This window comes from Penicillium nucicola, assembly GCF_028828085.1.
Source record: "Penicillium nucicola strain IBT 29836 chromosome Unknown utg000003l, whole genome shotgun sequence".
NCBI lineage: Eukaryota > Fungi > Ascomycota > Eurotiomycetes > Eurotiales > Aspergillaceae > Penicillium > Penicillium nucicola.
This window is the reverse complement of record NW_026643127.1, coordinates 1,571,782-1,589,455: the sequence shown is the minus strand read 5'-3', so window position 1 is coordinate 1,589,455 and position 17,674 is coordinate 1,571,782. Positions and strand designations below refer to the sequence as shown.

Here is a 17,674-nt window from a genome sequence, read left to right as displayed (position 1 = left end):
TGTTATGTAAGATACGTGTATCTTCCAAGGTTATCATGATAATTTCTATATTATGCTTTTTCTTGCTAACCCTAGGCTTTTGTTGGATCTTGTTGCAGGATTTAATCGCCGATGTTCACTGCCTAGCGTAGTATAAGGCAAGCGGCCTGTCAATGGACGGTGAAAGGGAAGTTGCCCTTGGAGGGAGCTATCATCCATGATCTCCATCTTGACTATAGATCGATAAACGTCTCTCGCCTAAGCCGAGTCCAAGGGCTAAGAACATGCATTGGTGCAAAGCTGTACATTAAACATCCTTTCCGTAATGATTATGGACTGGACGCTATAATGTATACGTCTATCTACACATGAAGTCCCGCTCCCAGAGCTAGAATACTAATCAAATGCATCAAATACATCTACCGGTTGACCCGTTCAATTCGACCGTCAGAACCAACCTGGAGACCAAACCGTTGACGCAAGAATGTCGCCGTCTCCGGGGACGGGACGAAACTCGTCGTTGGTCGACTTGGCATATTTGTATGGCGCCATTGATCCCGTATTGTTGTAAAGAAGCTCATTTCACAAATGACAGCCTCACCGGAGGCAAATTTATCCATAGGATGGCTACCTCGAGCACTGACTCCAGATGCTGTATCGCTGGGATCCGCGAGAAGATTGATTCGCTCTTCGTCGACTTCTTCGTCAATGCTACTGTGCACTTGTGAATCGGGACTATTGCGAGCTGATGTGGTCGTATCGTCTGTGTCATCTTGTAATACCCCACGCTCTTCGGCATCGTGGTCTTGTGTCTGGGTTTGGGTCTGATCATCCCCTGGTTCCGTTCCTGTGGCTGCATCTGTACTTGTATTTGTGTTGTTGGTTGCTGGGTGTGGAGCGCGAGATCCATTAGTTTTAACTCTTTCAATAATTAAAGCCAGCATGACGAAATCGAGTAGGAAGATCAGGAGATCGAATGATAAGAGGCGGTATACAGAGACGGGTTTCTGTCCGATGAAATCAATGAATATGCCTCCATGGAGGTAGCCGCGTGTTTCCTCGCCGGCTTCTGGTCGGATAAAGAACGCATGGAAGATCATGCAAATGAGGTTACTGGAAATGATGGCGCCGACATATGGCTGGTTGCGCGTTGGCTCGAAGGGGGCGACTTTTGGTGAAAAGCAGATCAATTCCACGATGGCGCGTATACCAAATAATATGATCGAGCAGCTGAGCACGAGGCGTAGATGTTAGAAGCTTGTCGCAGTAAGGTCACAGTAAAGAGGGGGTGGTCCATGCTAGACAGGCAAGGTTGGGGTACACTGGGGTACACTTACTCCATGTAATACAGCGCGGAGAGCTGACAATAAATTAATATGTCGATATCGCGTAGTAGCCGGTCAATGAAGGCGGTTTTAGCGGTCGACTGGACTTTCTTTACGCGGGCGTTCTGGCTGCTGAGCGTGCCTGTTGGCCTGGGCGGCTCCGCATCGTCATAGGTAATGCCGGACACGTCAGCGATGTATTCCGCATCCCGATAGGGGTCGACGTCTGTCATAGAGGGTCATGAGGGCTTGAACGGTATCCAACAAGCAGTGTGAAGGAGTCGAGGTAGGGACTCCCCGTTGGTGAGCTGGAGGGTTGGAGGTGTTGGAGATGACGGGTGTCAGGCGGAGTTTCCTCGGTCCGAACACGTGCTTTCGCGCGATCAAGGTCCCCTTTATTACTTCGCGTTCAATTGATCTTTAATTTGTATTTGATTGTTCCTGTTGGATTGTTATATTGTGTATTCAATGGGCTTGCTATATACTTGGAATAACGACGAGCTTAATCCACGAGGATGGTCTTCGACAACTCGGAGTAGTGCTTGAAGAATCCAGTGAAGAGACGAATGGCATGAGCGACATCATGGGTACCGCCAGTCTCACGAATGCTATGCATACTCAACTGAGGGTTGCCCAAGTCCAGGGTTCGTGCGCCCAGGGCGGCAGACAGCATAGGACCAATGGTGCTGCCACAGCTGGAGTCGTTGCGGACAACAAAGAGCTGCAGGGGAACGTGCTCGCCAGTCTCCTTGGCGGTCTTACGGGCAATCTCCTCCAAAAGGACAATGCCAGGGGAGTTGGTGGCATAGCGTGCGTTGGCATTGATCTTGATCACTGGACCCTTGTTGATCTCAGGCTTGTGGTCAGTCTCGTACTTGCCTGCGTAGTTAGGGTTGATGGCGTGGGCCATATCAGCAGATACAAGGAATGAGGTAGACAAAGTCTGCTCATAGGCAGTCGCCAAGTCAGTATCCTTGGATGAAGATGAAGGAAGGACAGACAGGCGACGGATAATGGATGGAAGAATGTTCGAGTCTGCACCCTGGGCTGTGCGGCTGCCAATCTCCTCGTGGTCGAAGAGAGCAATAAGACGGATGGCATCTTCGTTGTCGAGAGCAGACTTGTCGGCAACAGAGTCAATCAGACTGACAGTAGCACAGAAGGTGCTGTTCAAGTTATCCAGACGGGGAGAGAAGATGAACTCGTCCAGCATGCCACCAAGGCAAGACTTGTGAGTGTCGAATAGGATCATCTCGAAGTCCAGAATGTCAGCAGGCTTGACACCGGCCTCGGCGGCAATAAGCTCGACAAAGTAAGAGTGGTGACGCTCAGTCACGGCCTTCAAGGGTGAGAGATCACCATCCTTGTCGGATTCAGAAGCCTTGGTCTCACCAGTACGGTTGAGCTCAGCAGCAATCAAACCAGCAATGGGGAACAACTGGGTCTCCTTGTTGAAGGCAAATGTCTCTTGGCGATCCAGATGAATGGCCAGAGTCGGGATGCGAAGGACTATAATGTTAGCGAGAGTCACACTTCAATTGCATAGTGACATACTGGGCTTATCAATCTTGACCAGCTTCTGCACGATAGATCCATCGGCAGCGCGGGTCATCACTCGGCCAGCGACACCCAAGTCACGATCGAACCCTGAAGAGGATTAGCATAATCATTATTGAGGATTTAGCCAACATACAAGTGTGCCAAATGCCTCCGCCGTAGGTCTCAACGCCGACCTGGACGTAACCTTCCCCACTCTTCTTGCTCACGGGCTTGACCCGCAATACTGGAGAGTCGGTGTGAGCACCGATCATGGAGATGGAGCTACCCGGCTACATTCAAGATGAGCAACATAACCATTGATCTGAGGTGAGTGATGCATACCTGCCATTTCTTGCCGATCGCGAAAGCCACGAGGGTGGTAGTGTTGCGAGTCAAGAAGTACTTTCCTCCCGGTTGGCAAGTCGAGGCCCAAGAGTCTTTCTCCTATTGATGTATAAGACAAATATTCCACAGCCTTTTGTCAATATAAGCAAACCTTGATCTCTTGGAACCCAGCCTTGGTCAGAAGCGCCTTGGCTTCATGGACGGCGTGGAAGGCTAGGCAAATCAGTGGCAATTCCACGTCATAGGATAGCAAGTCTTACGAGTAGGGGCTGCATTAACAAAGGACAAGAAGTCCAGAGCAGGTTGTTTAGAAGCCATTGTTGTAGTGGAGTATCGCCGAGAAGAGCCTAACAGGTAAGACAAAGGCCGTCTGAAGACCATAGCAGTGAATATACACAGAAGGTGAAAGGTTTTCTTGGCGGTGACGGATAGCACCACAAACCCAACTATACACCAGAGCCAACCAGATTACAATATAAAACAGACTAAATTGTATCTAATCACATTCCAATCGTTGGCATTATCCCCACTGATGTCTGAACTAAATTCCAGGCGGAAATGATTGGTGATACTCATCTGGCCCAAGCTTATTCGCGTCGCGTTCTCGCCAGGGCGCGTATTCGTCAAGTTTCGCGTCCGTCAAAGCCCAAACAGATCCCTCACTTCCCCCACTTTGACTGCCCGTTAAACTGCGCGTTTCTGTGGGCGCGTTTCTGCCTTTGTGCAGTAAACAAAGTGCAGTCGTGATCTCAACAAAGAGCCACGATGAGGGAAAAACGGCTCGGTAACCAGCATGAAAGTGTTGAAAATAGAAATGTATCAAACCCCAGGATCCACTGATCCATGTAGATCCGTCCAAGAAATTGATGGAGTAAAGAGAAAGAGCCAAGGCGAGCCACAGAGAGCATCAAAGGCCAGTCCATATCGCATCCCAATCGGGTTAGCGCACCCGACGCGTGACCAGAGTCGCCCTGCGCAACTCCGTCACTCCCTTGAACACATGCCCTTGTTGATTGAGACAGGGTGCTTCACGTCTTTCATGCTGAGGCCAATATCTCAAATTGTTGTTCACTGGGTTACATCTGGGCTACAGCTGACGCCTCAGATCGATATCTGGATCATCACAACAACACAAGTCGAATCACCGCTCAAATAGCCGCAATCGACTCCCTCGTTTGATCGTCCAACCCGATTCACCTTTATCGCATGAAATCGTCATTGCCTTTCTGATTGGCAGTTTTTTTTTTCTTCTCTTTCTGGGTCTCGTGGAGACAGGCACTGAGATGGCAGACAGAGGTCAGGACGCAGGGAAGACCGGGAATGGCACGGTAGCCAAGGAAACAATGCGGTCGCACATCTCAAATATCGCATCACCACCTGGGTCGAAGACGCCACCAAGCATGCCAACGAAGCGCACGATGTATTTTCCAGATAATTCGGGGAATCGCCAACGGGCACAAGAAGGCGCAGAGCCAGTCGATTCTGGTGCTTTGGCGAGGGCGCTTAAGGAATATGAGAACGCTGGGAGTCGCCGTGAAAGGACACCAACAGCTAGTCCATGTCGGAAACGGCAGCGTGTTTATGGGGACCGGTATGTCCTGCTTGACTGCGTCTGAAAAGAATACCTGCAATGGGTTCTTAGTCAGGATGTGTGAAAACTGACATGGTTTTAGATTCATTCCAAACCGTGATGGTCAAGACTTGCAGGCCACGTACAGTCTGCTGCATGAAGATGGTTGTCCGTCCACTCCATCAAAGTCTAAGAGACGCGCCCCTCACTCAGAGCTACATTTCCAAAAGAGTGCGTTATCCATGGATTTTCGAGACAAGTGCTTTTGATTGACTTTGAGCCACAGCGGAGGAAGCGAACCGGACGTTTTCACGAGTCTTGCGCAGCGAGCTCTTTGGAAACACAGTCCCACAGCCCGATATGCATTCCGCATCCCCGGATCCATTGCTAGGCTTCAGCAATGGAATCAACGACAAGACCCGCTCTCATACACCCCCTCATAACGCCGCCAATTTACCTCCCGCTAGCATCACCCCCACCACTCCACATAAGAACCTCTTCAACTATGGACCCACTCGGCCCGGCTCAGGACAACCAACACCTTCAAAAACACCTCGAAGTATTCACGCGCCCAACCTGAATGTTCGCTCAGAGCTTTACAGCCTCTCTCCCATACGTTACGACAGCCAACGTATTCTTGAAACGCCTCGCAAACAGACCCGCTATGTCAACAAGGTTCCTTACAAGGTCTTAGATGCTCCCGATTTGCAAGACGACTTCTACTTGAACCTGGTAGACTGGGGAAGCAGTAACGTTCTTGGTGTTGGTTTGGCCAACTCTGTTTACATGTGGAACTCTCAATCCGGTCGAGTCACGCGGCTGTGCGAACTGAAAGATGATACCGTTACCAGCGTAAACTGGATTCAGAGAGTAAGGAAAGCCGCTAGAGTTGCTCATGGTATTTATAAATGCTAATCTTGAAACTTAGGGTACACATCTTGCAATTGGCACGGGTAAAGGTTTGGTACAAATCTGGGACGCTGAACACTGTCGTCGACTACGAACCATGATTGGACACACCAATCGCGTTGGTGCTTTAGCTTGGAATGATCACATTCTCACTTCAGGTTCCCGAGACCGCCTCATCTACCACCGTGATGTTCGTTCTCCTGATCAGTATCTCCGAAAGCTTGCAGGTCACAAGCAGGAGGTTTGTGGTTTGAAGTGGAACACCGAAGATGGCCAATTGGCATCCGGAGGCAATGACAACAAATTAATGGTCTGGGACAAATTGAACGAGACCCCTCTTTACCGTTTCTCCGATCACAATGCCGCAGTCAAGGCCATTGCGTGGTCTCCTCACCAACATCACCTTCTCGCTTCCGGTGGTGGTACAGCTGATCGCACGATCAAATTCTGGAACACGCAGACTGGTTCGATGATTAAAGAAGTTGATACTGGGAGCCAAGTCTGTAACCTTTCTTGGTCCAAAAATTCAGACGAGATCATCAGCACGCACGGCTACAGTCAGAACCAAATCGTGATCTGGAAATACCCGCGCATGGAACAAATAGTCTCACTGACAGGCCACACTTTCCGCGTTCTTTATCTGGCTATGAGCCCTGACGGTCAGACCGTCGTCACAGGAGCTGGTGACGAAACGCTCCGGTTCTGGAAAATCTTCGACAGACGTGCTACAAGAGACACTCGTCGCGAAGGCAGCAAACTAGCAGAATGGGGCACTATTCGCTAGCTCTACTAATCTCAATCTCTAATTTGTCTCTCACTCGCATTTGACAAGGAGTTTACGGTTCACGGATTTTGACTTGGTCCCAGGGGGACGTCATTGCATGGCATGGTCATGGGGGATTTGAATATTCATCTTTAACGCGTCAGCATCTATTACATCTTTCCATCGGTGTGGTTTGGGCATTTCGCAGGTTGAAGTCTGGCGCTAATCGAACGGACTACGCACATACATTTTGCGTTTTCTGCTTTTCTTTTGTTTTTTCTGGGTTTCGGTTGCTTTTCTTTCCTTTTTTTTTTGTTTCCTTTACTGTCTTCCTCCGGTTCGCCTGGTCTCTGGCTATTTACTCCTTCAGGGCATTGTGTTTTCCCCAACTGGCTGGCCGGCTGGCTTGGAGTTCGGGCGAACCTTTCTACACACCTATTTTACTCGTGGCTTTGAGCGGCGGCGCTTATGGTGTTTTCAATCTCAATCTGGTTGCTGGTCTGGCGTTGCGTGGCGCGGGGGTTCCTCATTGCAATGTGTTTTTTTGCTTTTGATGATGATATGACCCCTTCTTCCTTTACGGTGCGACTGTGTCTCGTGCCTTTTTTTCTATTTGATAGAAATATTTAGCCACATCATTCTGCTGTGCATCTTTGCCATGCTAGAAATGAAATGAAACTTGCAGTCGAGTCAGCCTTCTACGTAACTAGTTTAGACCTTGGATTTCGACATATATCTCTGTAGTTCCTGTCGCATATCTATGGAATCCAACAGAGCACACGGGAAGCTCAGGACAATCTTGTCGACAGGATATGTATCTGTGCGGATTTCAAGGCGGACTCCAGGCACAACTTCAACTTTTCGCATCTGGCTCCAAATGATGTGATGTATCCCTTGACATTGAAATAGCCCAGATTTTGTAGTCCAGATTGTGGAGGACTGTAGTTCCCTGCAAAATAAGCCTCGACACGTCGAAGGGAGTACAGGTGCAATATCAAATTTCGTTTGTCAAGCTACCTCCCAGTGTTGAGCTATGAGTGAATGATACAAAAGTTGTACTTGAAGATCTTTCTTTAAATGATGCATACGGCCAAGCAAAGTAAATCCAATCAGTTAATATCCGATTAACTATGCTACACTGAATACATTCATGGATGAGTCCTGGCCCGCTTTTGGGGACCCAGATGACGAATAACAAACGAAAAAGCTCGAAAAGGGGGGATTTAATAACAGACAAGATCTATAGAACCAGACGCGCAGGCTCAACCAAGAGAAGAGACTTGATGCGCTCCAAGAATGCCTTGGCGCGCACCTCCTCACCAGCCGGAACAGTCAGGCTAAAGACATTGGAAGCAGCCTCAGCCAAACGCTCGACGGGAGCCGAGGAGGTGGACTTCTTAACAGACTTGGCGCTGAGGAAGTCAATCAGATCCTCCTTGACAAACTTGGGCTGGGAGATGGTCTTTGGAGCCTCGAAGGCGTTCAGCTCAGGGATGTAGTCACCACGGGAGGTGTTGATGGGCTCGGCACCGAGGAGCTCATCGAAGAGCTCATCAGCGGAGCGGCTGGAGCCAGCACGGGGGAGGTCGTCATTGGCGAGGTCTGTGGCTGCGGCCAGGAAGCGGGACAGAGGGACTGTGACGCCCAGGCTGTCCTGGATCTTCTTCTGGGCGGAGAGCACGGCGGCCAGGGAGATGGAAATGGCGACTGAGGCCATGGGAGGAGGCGCGGCGACAACTTCCTTCTCTACTGGGGCTGGCGCGGCTGGTGCCGCAGCCGGCGCGATCTTGATGTTGCTCAGGTCGAGGTGGCCGAGCTTGGCCAGAATTGTGGCCTGGGTTGACGGATAGTCGGAGGCGATCTGTCCGAGGTAGGCAAGGACGTCACCCTTGAGGAGACGGCCCTTGGGTCCGGATGCCGGAATCTTGGAGACATCGTCCTTGGAGATGCCCTTTTCACGGAGGAGCTGGGCAACAGAGGGGTAGAGCGGATAGGCGGGGTTCTGGGTTGTGGGAGCGGTAGATTGGAAGCCTTGAAGGACGTGTTAGTTTAGATTGATCCTAGGTATTAGAGAAAACGCAGTCCGGCCGAGAAATCAAGCTGAATGGAAGGCGGCCTTCTTTTGCGGAAATGTGCATTGCTTCGGTGCATGGAAAACTCACGCTTGCTGATGCCGAACACCTTGGGCTGGCGACGAGCAAACATGGCCGGAACCTGGCCGACTGTAATCCGGGCAGCCATTGTGTATATGGTGAACCTGGAGGGGTTTGGAAGTTGGTGGAGGTAATGCGGATGGAGATCTTCAACCGGTGTCGCAACTCGCCGCGGAAGCTTTCGAAACGAGCAGGATCAACCAAGAGCCCACCACCACGGAGAGGCGCGCAAAGTCCGAAAGTTCAATTTGTTCGAGTTTGAGTGTTTGATCACGAAAGCGATTGCTGGCCGGAGGTGTTGAGGGCGTTGGGAGCTTCACCGGCGGCCGGGACGGGAACATTTTTCTGCCGCCGCGCTGTTTTCGACGTGTCGGGGCTTTCCGAGGAGAACAACGGTCAATTGATTCTTGTCCTGGTAAGTTGCTTGATTGTGTCTTCGACTTGGCGCACTACGCTTCATTCGACGCTCTGTTGCTGCCATGGCTTTCCTAACGTTTTGCATAGATTCAAGATAGTGATGTCGGTCAGACCACCAACCTTCCGCGTACTATGGCGCCAGTGCTTTGCACAACCAGCACGGCCGGGTCTTCACACAAACTCGAGCTCACCATGGCGTTACTTCAATTCGAGTGCGCCTCATTCGGCCAAAGGAGTTTCCCGGACCGTTGACTCGCCGTGGAACGCCGCACAAAGATCTGGGGGTAACAAAGACCCTCGCGCCCTAGCAAAACTGGAAGCAAAGGTTTTACACACAGGAGACATGGTCTTGTTCAAGGCCCCTTCTCACCGCACATATAAGCTGACCGCGTACGGGTTGGCCGGGTTCTGTTTCGCTTATTCGCTCTATAATTCGAACGAAGTCTTCCGAGATCCTCTGGTTCCACGTCCTTACTGGCAGAAGGCTTTGTTCGGTGGTATTTGTGTCGTGATGAGTGTCATGGGTACCGTCTTCATTGCCCGGACAGGCTCTTTGGTCAAAGGCATCAAAGCAATCAATGCCAATGGCCAGATGCGTGTGCGCTTCACCGTTTCGAGTATGGTACCTTTCAAAAAGCCCTATCAGCTTGAGGTGAAACCCGGTGAGATTTTCTTCAAGCGCCAGATCACTGTTTCCGCGGAAGCTGCTCAGCGGTTTGAGATGGAAAAGGTGAGACTTGGCCGTGGGATCCAAGAAGAAATCAAGTTCTTCAAGTCCCCCGCGAAGAAGCTAAGCTACATGGGCTGGCAGATCTTCCAGTCCCTGCGCCAGGTCTTCACAAACGAAGACTTTATTGTTGTGCAGGTTGCAGGTCGCAAGACTCAATACCGTATTGACTCCAACGGTTATATCTCGGATGAGCTTTTGAACTTTGGCCGCATCGTGAACATGAAGATGCCATTGCAACGGTGATTCTATTGTCGGATATTTGCCTTGACATGATACCAAGGGCCATACAGCTCTCGATTAAATTTTGTACACCATTAAGCCCGTTCTGTCGGGCAACAGCGCAGCATTTGTACTACTAGCAAATAAGATATCAAAACGAATCATCACAAGAGTCACTGAAGTCCTAGAAATACACACTGTACTCGTTGAGTTCTACTAGAAATGTCGCAAATAAAGTTGAGCCACGTGATGCACCGGCGCGTCGATGGACGCGGTCTCCCCGTTATCGCGCCCCTCTCAACCATCTTTGCCCACACGTCAATATCCCACTAATAGTCCCAGAGCTCTGTTCAAATTCCTCACTGTGTGGCTCCCTTAGGGAAGCAACCGGCAATATGGGAAAACTCATTCGCTTGGAGCTTTTCAGTACGTTGCACCGCATTGCACCGCGAGCATTCGCTAACTTCGTCAGACTTCAAGTCCTACAAAGGACACCATGTGCTCCTATTCGGAGACGCGTACTTTACGTCCATTATCGGACCAAACGGGTCTGGAAAGTCCAACTCGTGAGTGTTTTTTTTGGCCTTGCTTGAAGAAACATATGCTGACGTGCATTAGGATGGATGCTATTTCGTTTGTTCTAGGTATCAAGTCGTCCCATTTGAGATCGACCAACCTCCGTGATCTCGTCTACCGTGGACGTGTTCTGCGCACATCCAAAGTCGACGGAGAACCTGCAACCGAAGGCGAGGACGCTGAACAAGAGGAGGATGCAGACAACATGGATTCCACCCAGGATGCTGCAGTCAACGACCCCAAAACCGCTTGGGTTATGGCTGTTTATGAAGATGATGCGGGCGAGGAGCAGCAATGGCGCCGATCTATCACCAGTCAAGGTGTCAGCGAATACCGTATCAACACTCGAATCGTATCCGCGCAGCAATACAATGAGGCTCTCGAGGAGGAAAACATCTTGATCAAGGCGCGCAACTTCCTTGTGTTCCAGGGTGACGTCGAGGCAATTGCATCTCAGTCTCCTCGCGACCTTACCCGGTTGATTGAGCAGATCTCTGGCAGTCTGGAGCACAAGGCTGATTACGAGAAGTTCAAGGCCGAGGCGGAGGAAGCCGCAGAGCAGCAGACAGTCCAGCTCAACCGTCGCCGAGGCATCAATTCTGAGGTCAAACAATACCAGGAGCAGAAGCGCGAAGCTGAAAACTATGCCAAAAAGGCAGAGGAACGCGATCAGGCTATCATCACTCACATCCTATGGAAGCTATTTCATTTCCAGCGCCTGATTGATGATTCAAGCGCTGATATCCAGAAATATCAAGACGAACTCAAGGAATACCGCCGTGGTGTTGAGAAGTACGAAAAGAACGTCGAAGACGCCAAAAAGGACCACGCTCGAGTTGGTCGGGACGTTGGAAAGGCCGAGAAGAACATCATCAGAAAGGAGCGCGAGATTGAAGAGCTCAACAATTCACTCGTTCCGGTTGATGAGAAAATCGATATCACACAGAAGAAGGTCGAAAGATATTCTTCCAAGATTGAGGAAATTGGCAAAGAGCGCACATCCCAATCCAACAATGGCAAGCACCTCGAGAAGGATCTCAAACTTGTCGAAAAGGCCCAGGCTCAGTGGGAAGCCGAGTGGCAGAAGACAATGAACAAGAAGGGTGGCCAACTGAGCGAAGCTGATCAACAAGAATATCACAAACTCCGAGAAGAGGTCAACCGACGTTCATCTGCGGATTCTTTGAACCTCGACAACCTTCGCCGCCAACGAAAGACGGAAGCCGAAGCTGTCAACAGTTTGAAGGGCAAGTTTGAAAACACCGAGTGGCAGCTTAAGTCTTTTGAATCCGAGGCGCAGACCATGGGCGAGCGCAAGAGTTCCCTCAACGAAACCATCAAATCTACCTCGAAAGATATTGACCGCAAGAAGAAGGAGCTGAATGCATTGACATCCGAACGGTTAAAGGTTTCACAAATGCGCACCGAGCTGGAGGAAAAGCTGCAAGTCGTACTGAGGAAATTGCTTGAAGCTGACGATGGCAAGAAGCAGACGGAGCGCGAGGTCCGTGCAAAGGAATTGATTTCGACACTGAAACGCATCTTCCCAGGCGTCAAGGGTCGTGTGAGCGATCTTTGCCGACCAAAGCAGAAGAAGTACTCCGATGCTGTCAGCACTGTTTTAGGTCGACACTTCGACGCAATCGTTGTTGACAACGAAAAGACCGCAAAAGAGTGTATCCAGCACCTGCGTGACCAACGCGCAGGACAGGCTACTTTCATCCCACTCGAGACTATTCAAGTCAAGGCATTCAACTCCAACTTGAAGGGCATGCACCGGGGCATGCGTCCTGCCATTGAGACTATTGACTACGACGAATCCGTTTCCCGGGCGATTGTTTATGCCTGTGGAAACTCCATTGTCTGCGATGACCTGGCGACAGCCAAGTATCTCTGCTACGAAAAGAATGTCGACGCTAAAGCGGTCACACTGGACGGCACTGTGATTCACAAGGGTGGTCTCATGACTGGTGGACGGGGCCCTCAGCAAAATTCCAAGCGCTGGGAGGATTCCGAAGTCGAGAACCTTTACAAACTCAAGGAAAAGTTGATGAATGACCTGAGAAGCCTCCCTAAGAGTCATCGCCGAGGATCCGAGGAAGAAACCCTGCAGGGGGAGCTTGTGGGCCTCGAGCAACGTCTTTCTTATTCCCGCGAGGAGCTGAAGAGCCTCGAGAGGAACATCGAGAGCAAGCGTAGCCAGCTTGAATTCACAAAGAGCCAAATGGAGGACTTGCGCCCCAAGTACACAGAACGCAAGGAGAACCTTGACGAGCTGGATGAAAGCCTTGAGACGGCTCAGGCTTCTGTCAGCACGGTGGAGGATGAGATCTACCGCAAGTTCTGCAAGCGTCTAGGATACGATGATATTCGAGAATACGAGGCTCAACAGGGGTCCCTACAAGAAGAAGCTGCGCAGAAGAAGCTAGAATTCACTACGCAAAAAAGTCGTATTGAAAACCAGCTCAGCTTCGAGAAGCAGCGTATCCAGGCAACCGAGGACCGAATCAACGGCCTTAAGGCCCAGTACGAGCGCGATCAGAGTCTCATTGAAGAGCTGCAAAGCCAGCAAGAGGAAATCCGCACTCAGCTTGATGAGTTCAATGCCGAACTTGAGCTCCTTCGTGAGGCTCTCGAGGAGCAGAAGAATCTCTATGCACAATCTGCCGAGAAATTGAACGAGCAGAGGCGAGAGCTTCAGAAGCGCAGCAAGCACGTCGAGGCAGCGCTGAAGAACGTCAATTCACTCGAAGCGGAGATCCAGAAAAACTCATCTAGTCGTTATACTCTTCTGCGTCGCTGCAAACTTGAAGATATTGATATTCCTTTGACCAAATCTTCAAATGTTCTTGACAAGCTTCCTATTGATGATCTTGTGCAAGCCGCAGATCCCGATGCCATGGATGTGGACGAGGGTGAAGGACTGGAAGATGCTCCTATAGTGCACGACTATGGCATTGAGGTTGACTTCGAGTCTCTCGGAGAAAGTCTCAAAGAGGTAGGCGAAATTTACACCATGATAAATTCTCATGCTAATTATTTTATAGGAGGCCGATGACAAACTCGAGAATGAACTGCTCGAGAAGGTTCGTATTCTCAACAGTGACCTTGACAAGATGGCACCCAATGCGCGTGCCATGGAACGTCTCGAGAGTGTCGAGAACAAGCTTCGAAGTACTGAAAAAGACTTCGAAGATGCCCGAAAGTCTGCACGCAAGGCCAAGGATGAGTTCGAATCCGTAATGAAAAAGCGCTCCGATCTCTTCAACAAGGCCTTTGCACACATTTCCGAGCAGATCGGCCCGATCTACCGTGAACTCACCCGCAGTGCCAACTACCCACTAGGTGGACAAGCGTAAGTTCCTGCCTGCCTGTTAGCTGTGTAACTCTACTGACAATGCCCAGTTACCTGGATATTGAGGACTCCGACGAGCCCTACCTCGACGGCATCAAGTACCACGCCATGCCTCCCCTCAAGCGTTTCCGAGACATGGAGCACCTTTCCGGTGGCGAAAAGACCATGGCCGCGCTTGCTCTGCTATTCGCCATCCACTCATACCAGCCTTCACCATTCTTCGTGCTAGACGAGGTTGACGCAGCGCTCGACAACACCAACGTTGCCCGCATCGCCAACTACATCCATGACCACGCTGCACCTGGCATGCAGTTTATCGTGATTAGTTTAAAGACAGGCCTTTTCCAGAACAGTGAGGCCCTCGTCGGTATCTACAGAGACCAAGTCGAGAACAGCAGCAAATCGTTGACACTTGATGTGAGTTTACTGCCTTGCATGTATCCCTCAATCATGCCGACTAACATTTTTCCACAGCTTCGGAAGTACACCTGAGTCTCCTAGGTGCGATTTATGCGGATTATGTGATAACCCTTTGCTTTGCTTCTTTCTATCCTCTTCATCTGTAGATTATTAAGTCTAGCTGGAGTGTTTCCTTGTTTCTACCGGAGTCGATTGCTGAAAATCTAGAAATGCTACCTGGACATTTCTTATTATCGACTAGGCAGTCAATTGATACCACTTCTGTATTGTTCTTTACTTACATTATCTTTTCCTTGCTCAAAATCTATGTTCGTGTTGAATTGGCCACTTTGCACCAACCCTCCCCCTGATGATATCGGTAGACCCAAGAATGACCCCTAGAACCTCGCCGCCTGTCACATTGATATCAAGGCATTACGGCTACGTGGATGGAAATTTACATGGTCTAGATTCTACATTGAGATAAATCAAGATGCCGTGGACTGCATTGAACTATGAAAAATCACACTCGAGTACCCCTAACTCCAAAGCAAAGAATAGCAACCGCCTGAACAAATCATGTTCGAGGCCTCCTTCCTTCCTCCCTTATGTTCCCCAGCACGCGAGCCGGAATCCAGAGCCCGACCTTGTGTTTTTTTTTTTTTGTTATTTTCTTGTCGCAAAGTTACACGCGCAAAAAAAAAGAAAGAAAAAGAGGAAATGTCCACGGCATATTCAATGTATGAGCATAGCAAAAGATTCATGACGGTTGTCTGAACCGGATTCTTAGATCAGACTGGGAGCTGGAGCCGCGGGAGCTTTAGTCTTGCTTTCAGCACCAAGGCTCAAGTTTGCAAGGTTCATGAGATCAGCATCAGGGGATTTGGTAGCAGCTGCATCGACCTTGGGCTGGGTGTTGAGCCCCATAGCGGGATTGACAGCGGGACTGACAGCAGGCTTGACGGCGGGCTTGGGAGCAGGCTGGAACTTGGGCGGAGTGCTTTTCTTCGCGGCGGGAGGAGTAGCCTTAGACGAGCGGTTCTTGAGAGAACCATAGGCGCCAGGCTGGAACGGAGGAGGACCAAGTTTGAGGGTCAATTTGGTGGCTGGCTTGTTGATGGGACTGGCTGGAGGCTCGAAGGCGGGAGCGCCAGGCTTGAGAGTAGACTGTGCAGTATCTTTGAAGGCTGAATAGTTGCCAGGCTGAACTGGAGTGGGACCGAGTTTCAGGGTCAATTTAGTAACTGGCTTGCTGGTGGGAGTGGTTGCAGGCTCGAAGGCGGGAGCACCAGGCTTAAGAGTAGATTGCGCAGTATCCTTGAAAGCTGAAAAGTCTCCGGGCTGGATGGGAGGAGGACCGAGCTTTAGAGTCAACTTGGTGGCTGGCTTGCTGATAGGACTGGTTGTAGGCTTGAAGGCGGGAGCGCCAGGCTTGAGAGCAGATTGCGAAGTAGCTTTGAAGGCTGAATAGTCGCCAGGCTTCTGGACGCGAGTACCGGGCTTGATAGCAGGGTTGGTAGCAGACTTGATCGAAGAATAGGCGCCAGGGTTGAAGGCAGGTCCAGCAGCTGGCTTGATGGCAGGGCTTGGGGCAGCCCGCAATACAAGATTGATGGGAGGACTGGCGGCAGGGCTTGGAGCAAGTGTGGTGGCAGAGCTTGGAGCAGGTCTAAATGGAAGGCTGACAAGACCGTCGATAGTAGGCTTATCAGCAGACTGATCAATAGGCTCAGCAATAGGCTGGGTAGTGTCGACCTCGGGCATGATCTGTGGATCAGTGTTGGTCTTCACAGCTGGAGTCAAGAACTCGGGGTCAGCAGAAGCACTAGCCACAGACTGGTCCTCGACTGAGACCTTCTCAGACTCAGACTGAACTTCAGGAGTGTTGTCACGAATGAGATCATCCAAGACAGCTTTTAGTGCCTTGGCCTTAGCCTGAAGCTTCAGGAAAGTAGCACTGAGAGGTCGGGGATGCTCCTCGGGGATGTAGTAGAGAACACTGTTCAATGCCTCGCAGTCGTCACGAATGTGCAGGGTATCAGTCTTCTTTCCGTTGATCTTGAAGTCACAGCCGAAAAGTCGATATCCCTTGGGTTGGTCGCGGTGGTACTCGAAGAGCTTCATGGTCATTCCCTGGAAGAGAAAAGCCCAGCATCGGTCATCAGTAATAGGAGCAGATGCAAGAAAGGGAAGAGCGAGGTCCCAATCGTTGGGGATAGGTCTATCGTTGGCCACAATCTTGACGATAGCGTGGAGGCTCTTCCCATCCTCATCCACTTCCATAACGGTCATGTATGATCCATTGCCCTTACGGTCAGACTTGAAGTTCATGCGCCACTTCCTATGATCGTCGAAAGCGTAATAGAACAAGGAGGCTATCATGTCCTTCATTCTCGACCGGTGGGGAGTCTCTTCAAACTCAGAGACGAGTTTCGCAATGTGGAAGCTCGAGAGATATGTTTGTACCATTTTGGTTTTGATGCTGATGGAAAATGTCAGATTTTGATGCCGTATGACGCAGACGAGAGGAGGAGAAGGAGAAGAAGGATAATGAGAAGAAATATGATGGATGGATCGAAGAGGGGGATAAAGGATTAAGTAAAAGTAGGGAAAGTGAGAAGAAGTGAAAGAAGCTCAGAGGGTCTTGGGATTTGGAAGGTACGGAGTGAATGGGCTAAAGAACAGGAGAAGACAGAGCTTACCACGATACGAGGCTCGAGGTGCTGTGTGATCGAGTTGTTAGCAGATTGAAGTGTGGTGAAGAAGAGAAATGAAGCTTGAGATGGCAAATAGTTGACAAAGATTGCAAACGCAGTTGCTTTGGATGAGTAGAGTGACCAGAGCAAGTCAACTGAGCCATGATGAAATGCTGGAGCTGTATCTCTTTGATCATGACTGGCTGAGGATCGTTCGAGAACCCTGGAGGATATCACCTGGTATTCCCGTGAGCTCAGTAGCCCTAATATCACCAGAGCGATGTAGACAGACGAATAGGATAGAGCCTTCAAGAACAACGCTAGCGAAGTATCCTGAGTGTATTTGAGCATAATTTATGCACTACCCTAATCTGAACACTACTTTAAAAGTAAATTTATGTTTTTGTAAGAATGGAAGATAGAGACTGTGTACTCCAGTTCAACAATGTTCAACTGGAGTGTTCTGGCCCGTCTTACCTTGTGGGCCTAATCATATAAGCTTCCAAGTTCCACACTATCATATTGACAAGGAATTTGACTATATGTGATCATAATATCCATAATTATGTTCAATTGCCGACCCTGGCGCTGCGGGTGCAACGATCGGCTCTCCACAGCTTCAGATGCAACCCCCGCACTGAGAATCCGGAGAAAGTCTCATATAAACGTGACTTAGGCAGTTTTTACTCCAATCGCCAG

At 50.1% G+C, this 17,674-nt stretch overlaps 7 protein-coding genes across 7 annotated transcripts; 3 read left to right on the top strand and 4 right to left on the bottom strand.

Annotated features, from left to right (window-relative positions):
* Positions 1-398: 398 nt before the first annotated feature.
* On the bottom strand, positions 399-1,537 carry N7511_004174 (DSC4 family protein; the record flags this gene model as incomplete). The annotated part of the gene is made up of 2 exons (XM_057126599.1): positions 399-1,209; positions 1,317-1,537. The coding sequence occupies 2 exons, from the start codon at positions 1,535-1,537 to the stop codon at positions 399-401; spliced, it is 1,032 nt and encodes a 343-aa protein (XP_056985489.1).
* A 269-nt stretch (positions 1,538-1,806) lies between these two features.
* N7511_004173 (M18 family aminopeptidase) lies at positions 1,807-3,506 on the bottom strand (the record flags this gene model as incomplete). The annotated part of the gene is made up of 6 exons (XM_057126598.1): positions 1,807-2,813; positions 2,859-2,951; positions 2,998-3,133; positions 3,186-3,287; positions 3,340-3,401; positions 3,449-3,506. The coding sequence occupies 6 exons, from the start codon at positions 3,504-3,506 to the stop codon at positions 1,807-1,809; spliced, it is 1,458 nt and encodes a 485-aa protein (XP_056985488.1).
* A 965-nt stretch (positions 3,507-4,471) lies between these two features.
* Positions 4,472-6,451, top strand: N7511_004172 (WD40 repeat domain-containing protein; the record flags this gene model as incomplete). Its single annotated transcript, XM_057126597.1, has 4 exons — positions 4,472-4,779; positions 4,862-4,989; positions 5,045-5,628; positions 5,687-6,451. 4 exons carry the CDS (start codon positions 4,472-4,474, stop codon positions 6,449-6,451), a joined length of 1,785 nt encoding a protein of 594 aa, XP_056985487.1.
* A 1,219-nt stretch (positions 6,452-7,670) lies between these two features.
* pdx1 (uncharacterized protein) lies at positions 7,671-8,671 on the bottom strand (the record flags this gene model as incomplete). The annotated part of the gene is made up of 2 exons (XM_057126596.1): positions 7,671-8,461; positions 8,593-8,671. The coding sequence occupies 2 exons, from the start codon at positions 8,669-8,671 to the stop codon at positions 7,671-7,673; spliced, it is 870 nt and encodes a 289-aa protein (XP_056985486.1).
* A 429-nt stretch (positions 8,672-9,100) lies between these two features.
* On the top strand, positions 9,101-9,973 carry N7511_004170 (uncharacterized protein; the record flags this gene model as incomplete). The annotated part of the gene is made up of 1 exon (XM_057126595.1): positions 9,101-9,973. One exon carries the CDS (start codon positions 9,101-9,103, stop codon positions 9,971-9,973), a length of 873 nt encoding a protein of 290 aa, XP_056985485.1.
* A 371-nt stretch (positions 9,974-10,344) lies between these two features.
* N7511_004169 (cohesin subunit SMC1) lies at positions 10,345-14,372 on the top strand (the record flags this gene model as incomplete). Its single annotated transcript, XM_057126594.1, has 6 exons — positions 10,345-10,375; positions 10,422-10,515; positions 10,568-13,523; positions 13,573-13,880; positions 13,931-14,297; positions 14,355-14,372. 6 exons carry the CDS (start codon positions 10,345-10,347, stop codon positions 14,370-14,372), a joined length of 3,774 nt encoding a protein of 1,257 aa, XP_056985484.1.
* Positions 14,373-15,065: 693 nt separating this feature from the next.
* N7511_004168 (uncharacterized protein) lies at positions 15,066-16,748 on the bottom strand (the record flags this gene model as incomplete). Its single annotated transcript, XM_057126593.1, has 1 exon — positions 15,066-16,748. The coding sequence occupies one exon, from the start codon at positions 16,746-16,748 to the stop codon at positions 15,066-15,068; it is 1,683 nt and encodes a 560-aa protein (XP_056985483.1).
* Positions 16,749-17,674: the final 926 nt, after the last annotated feature.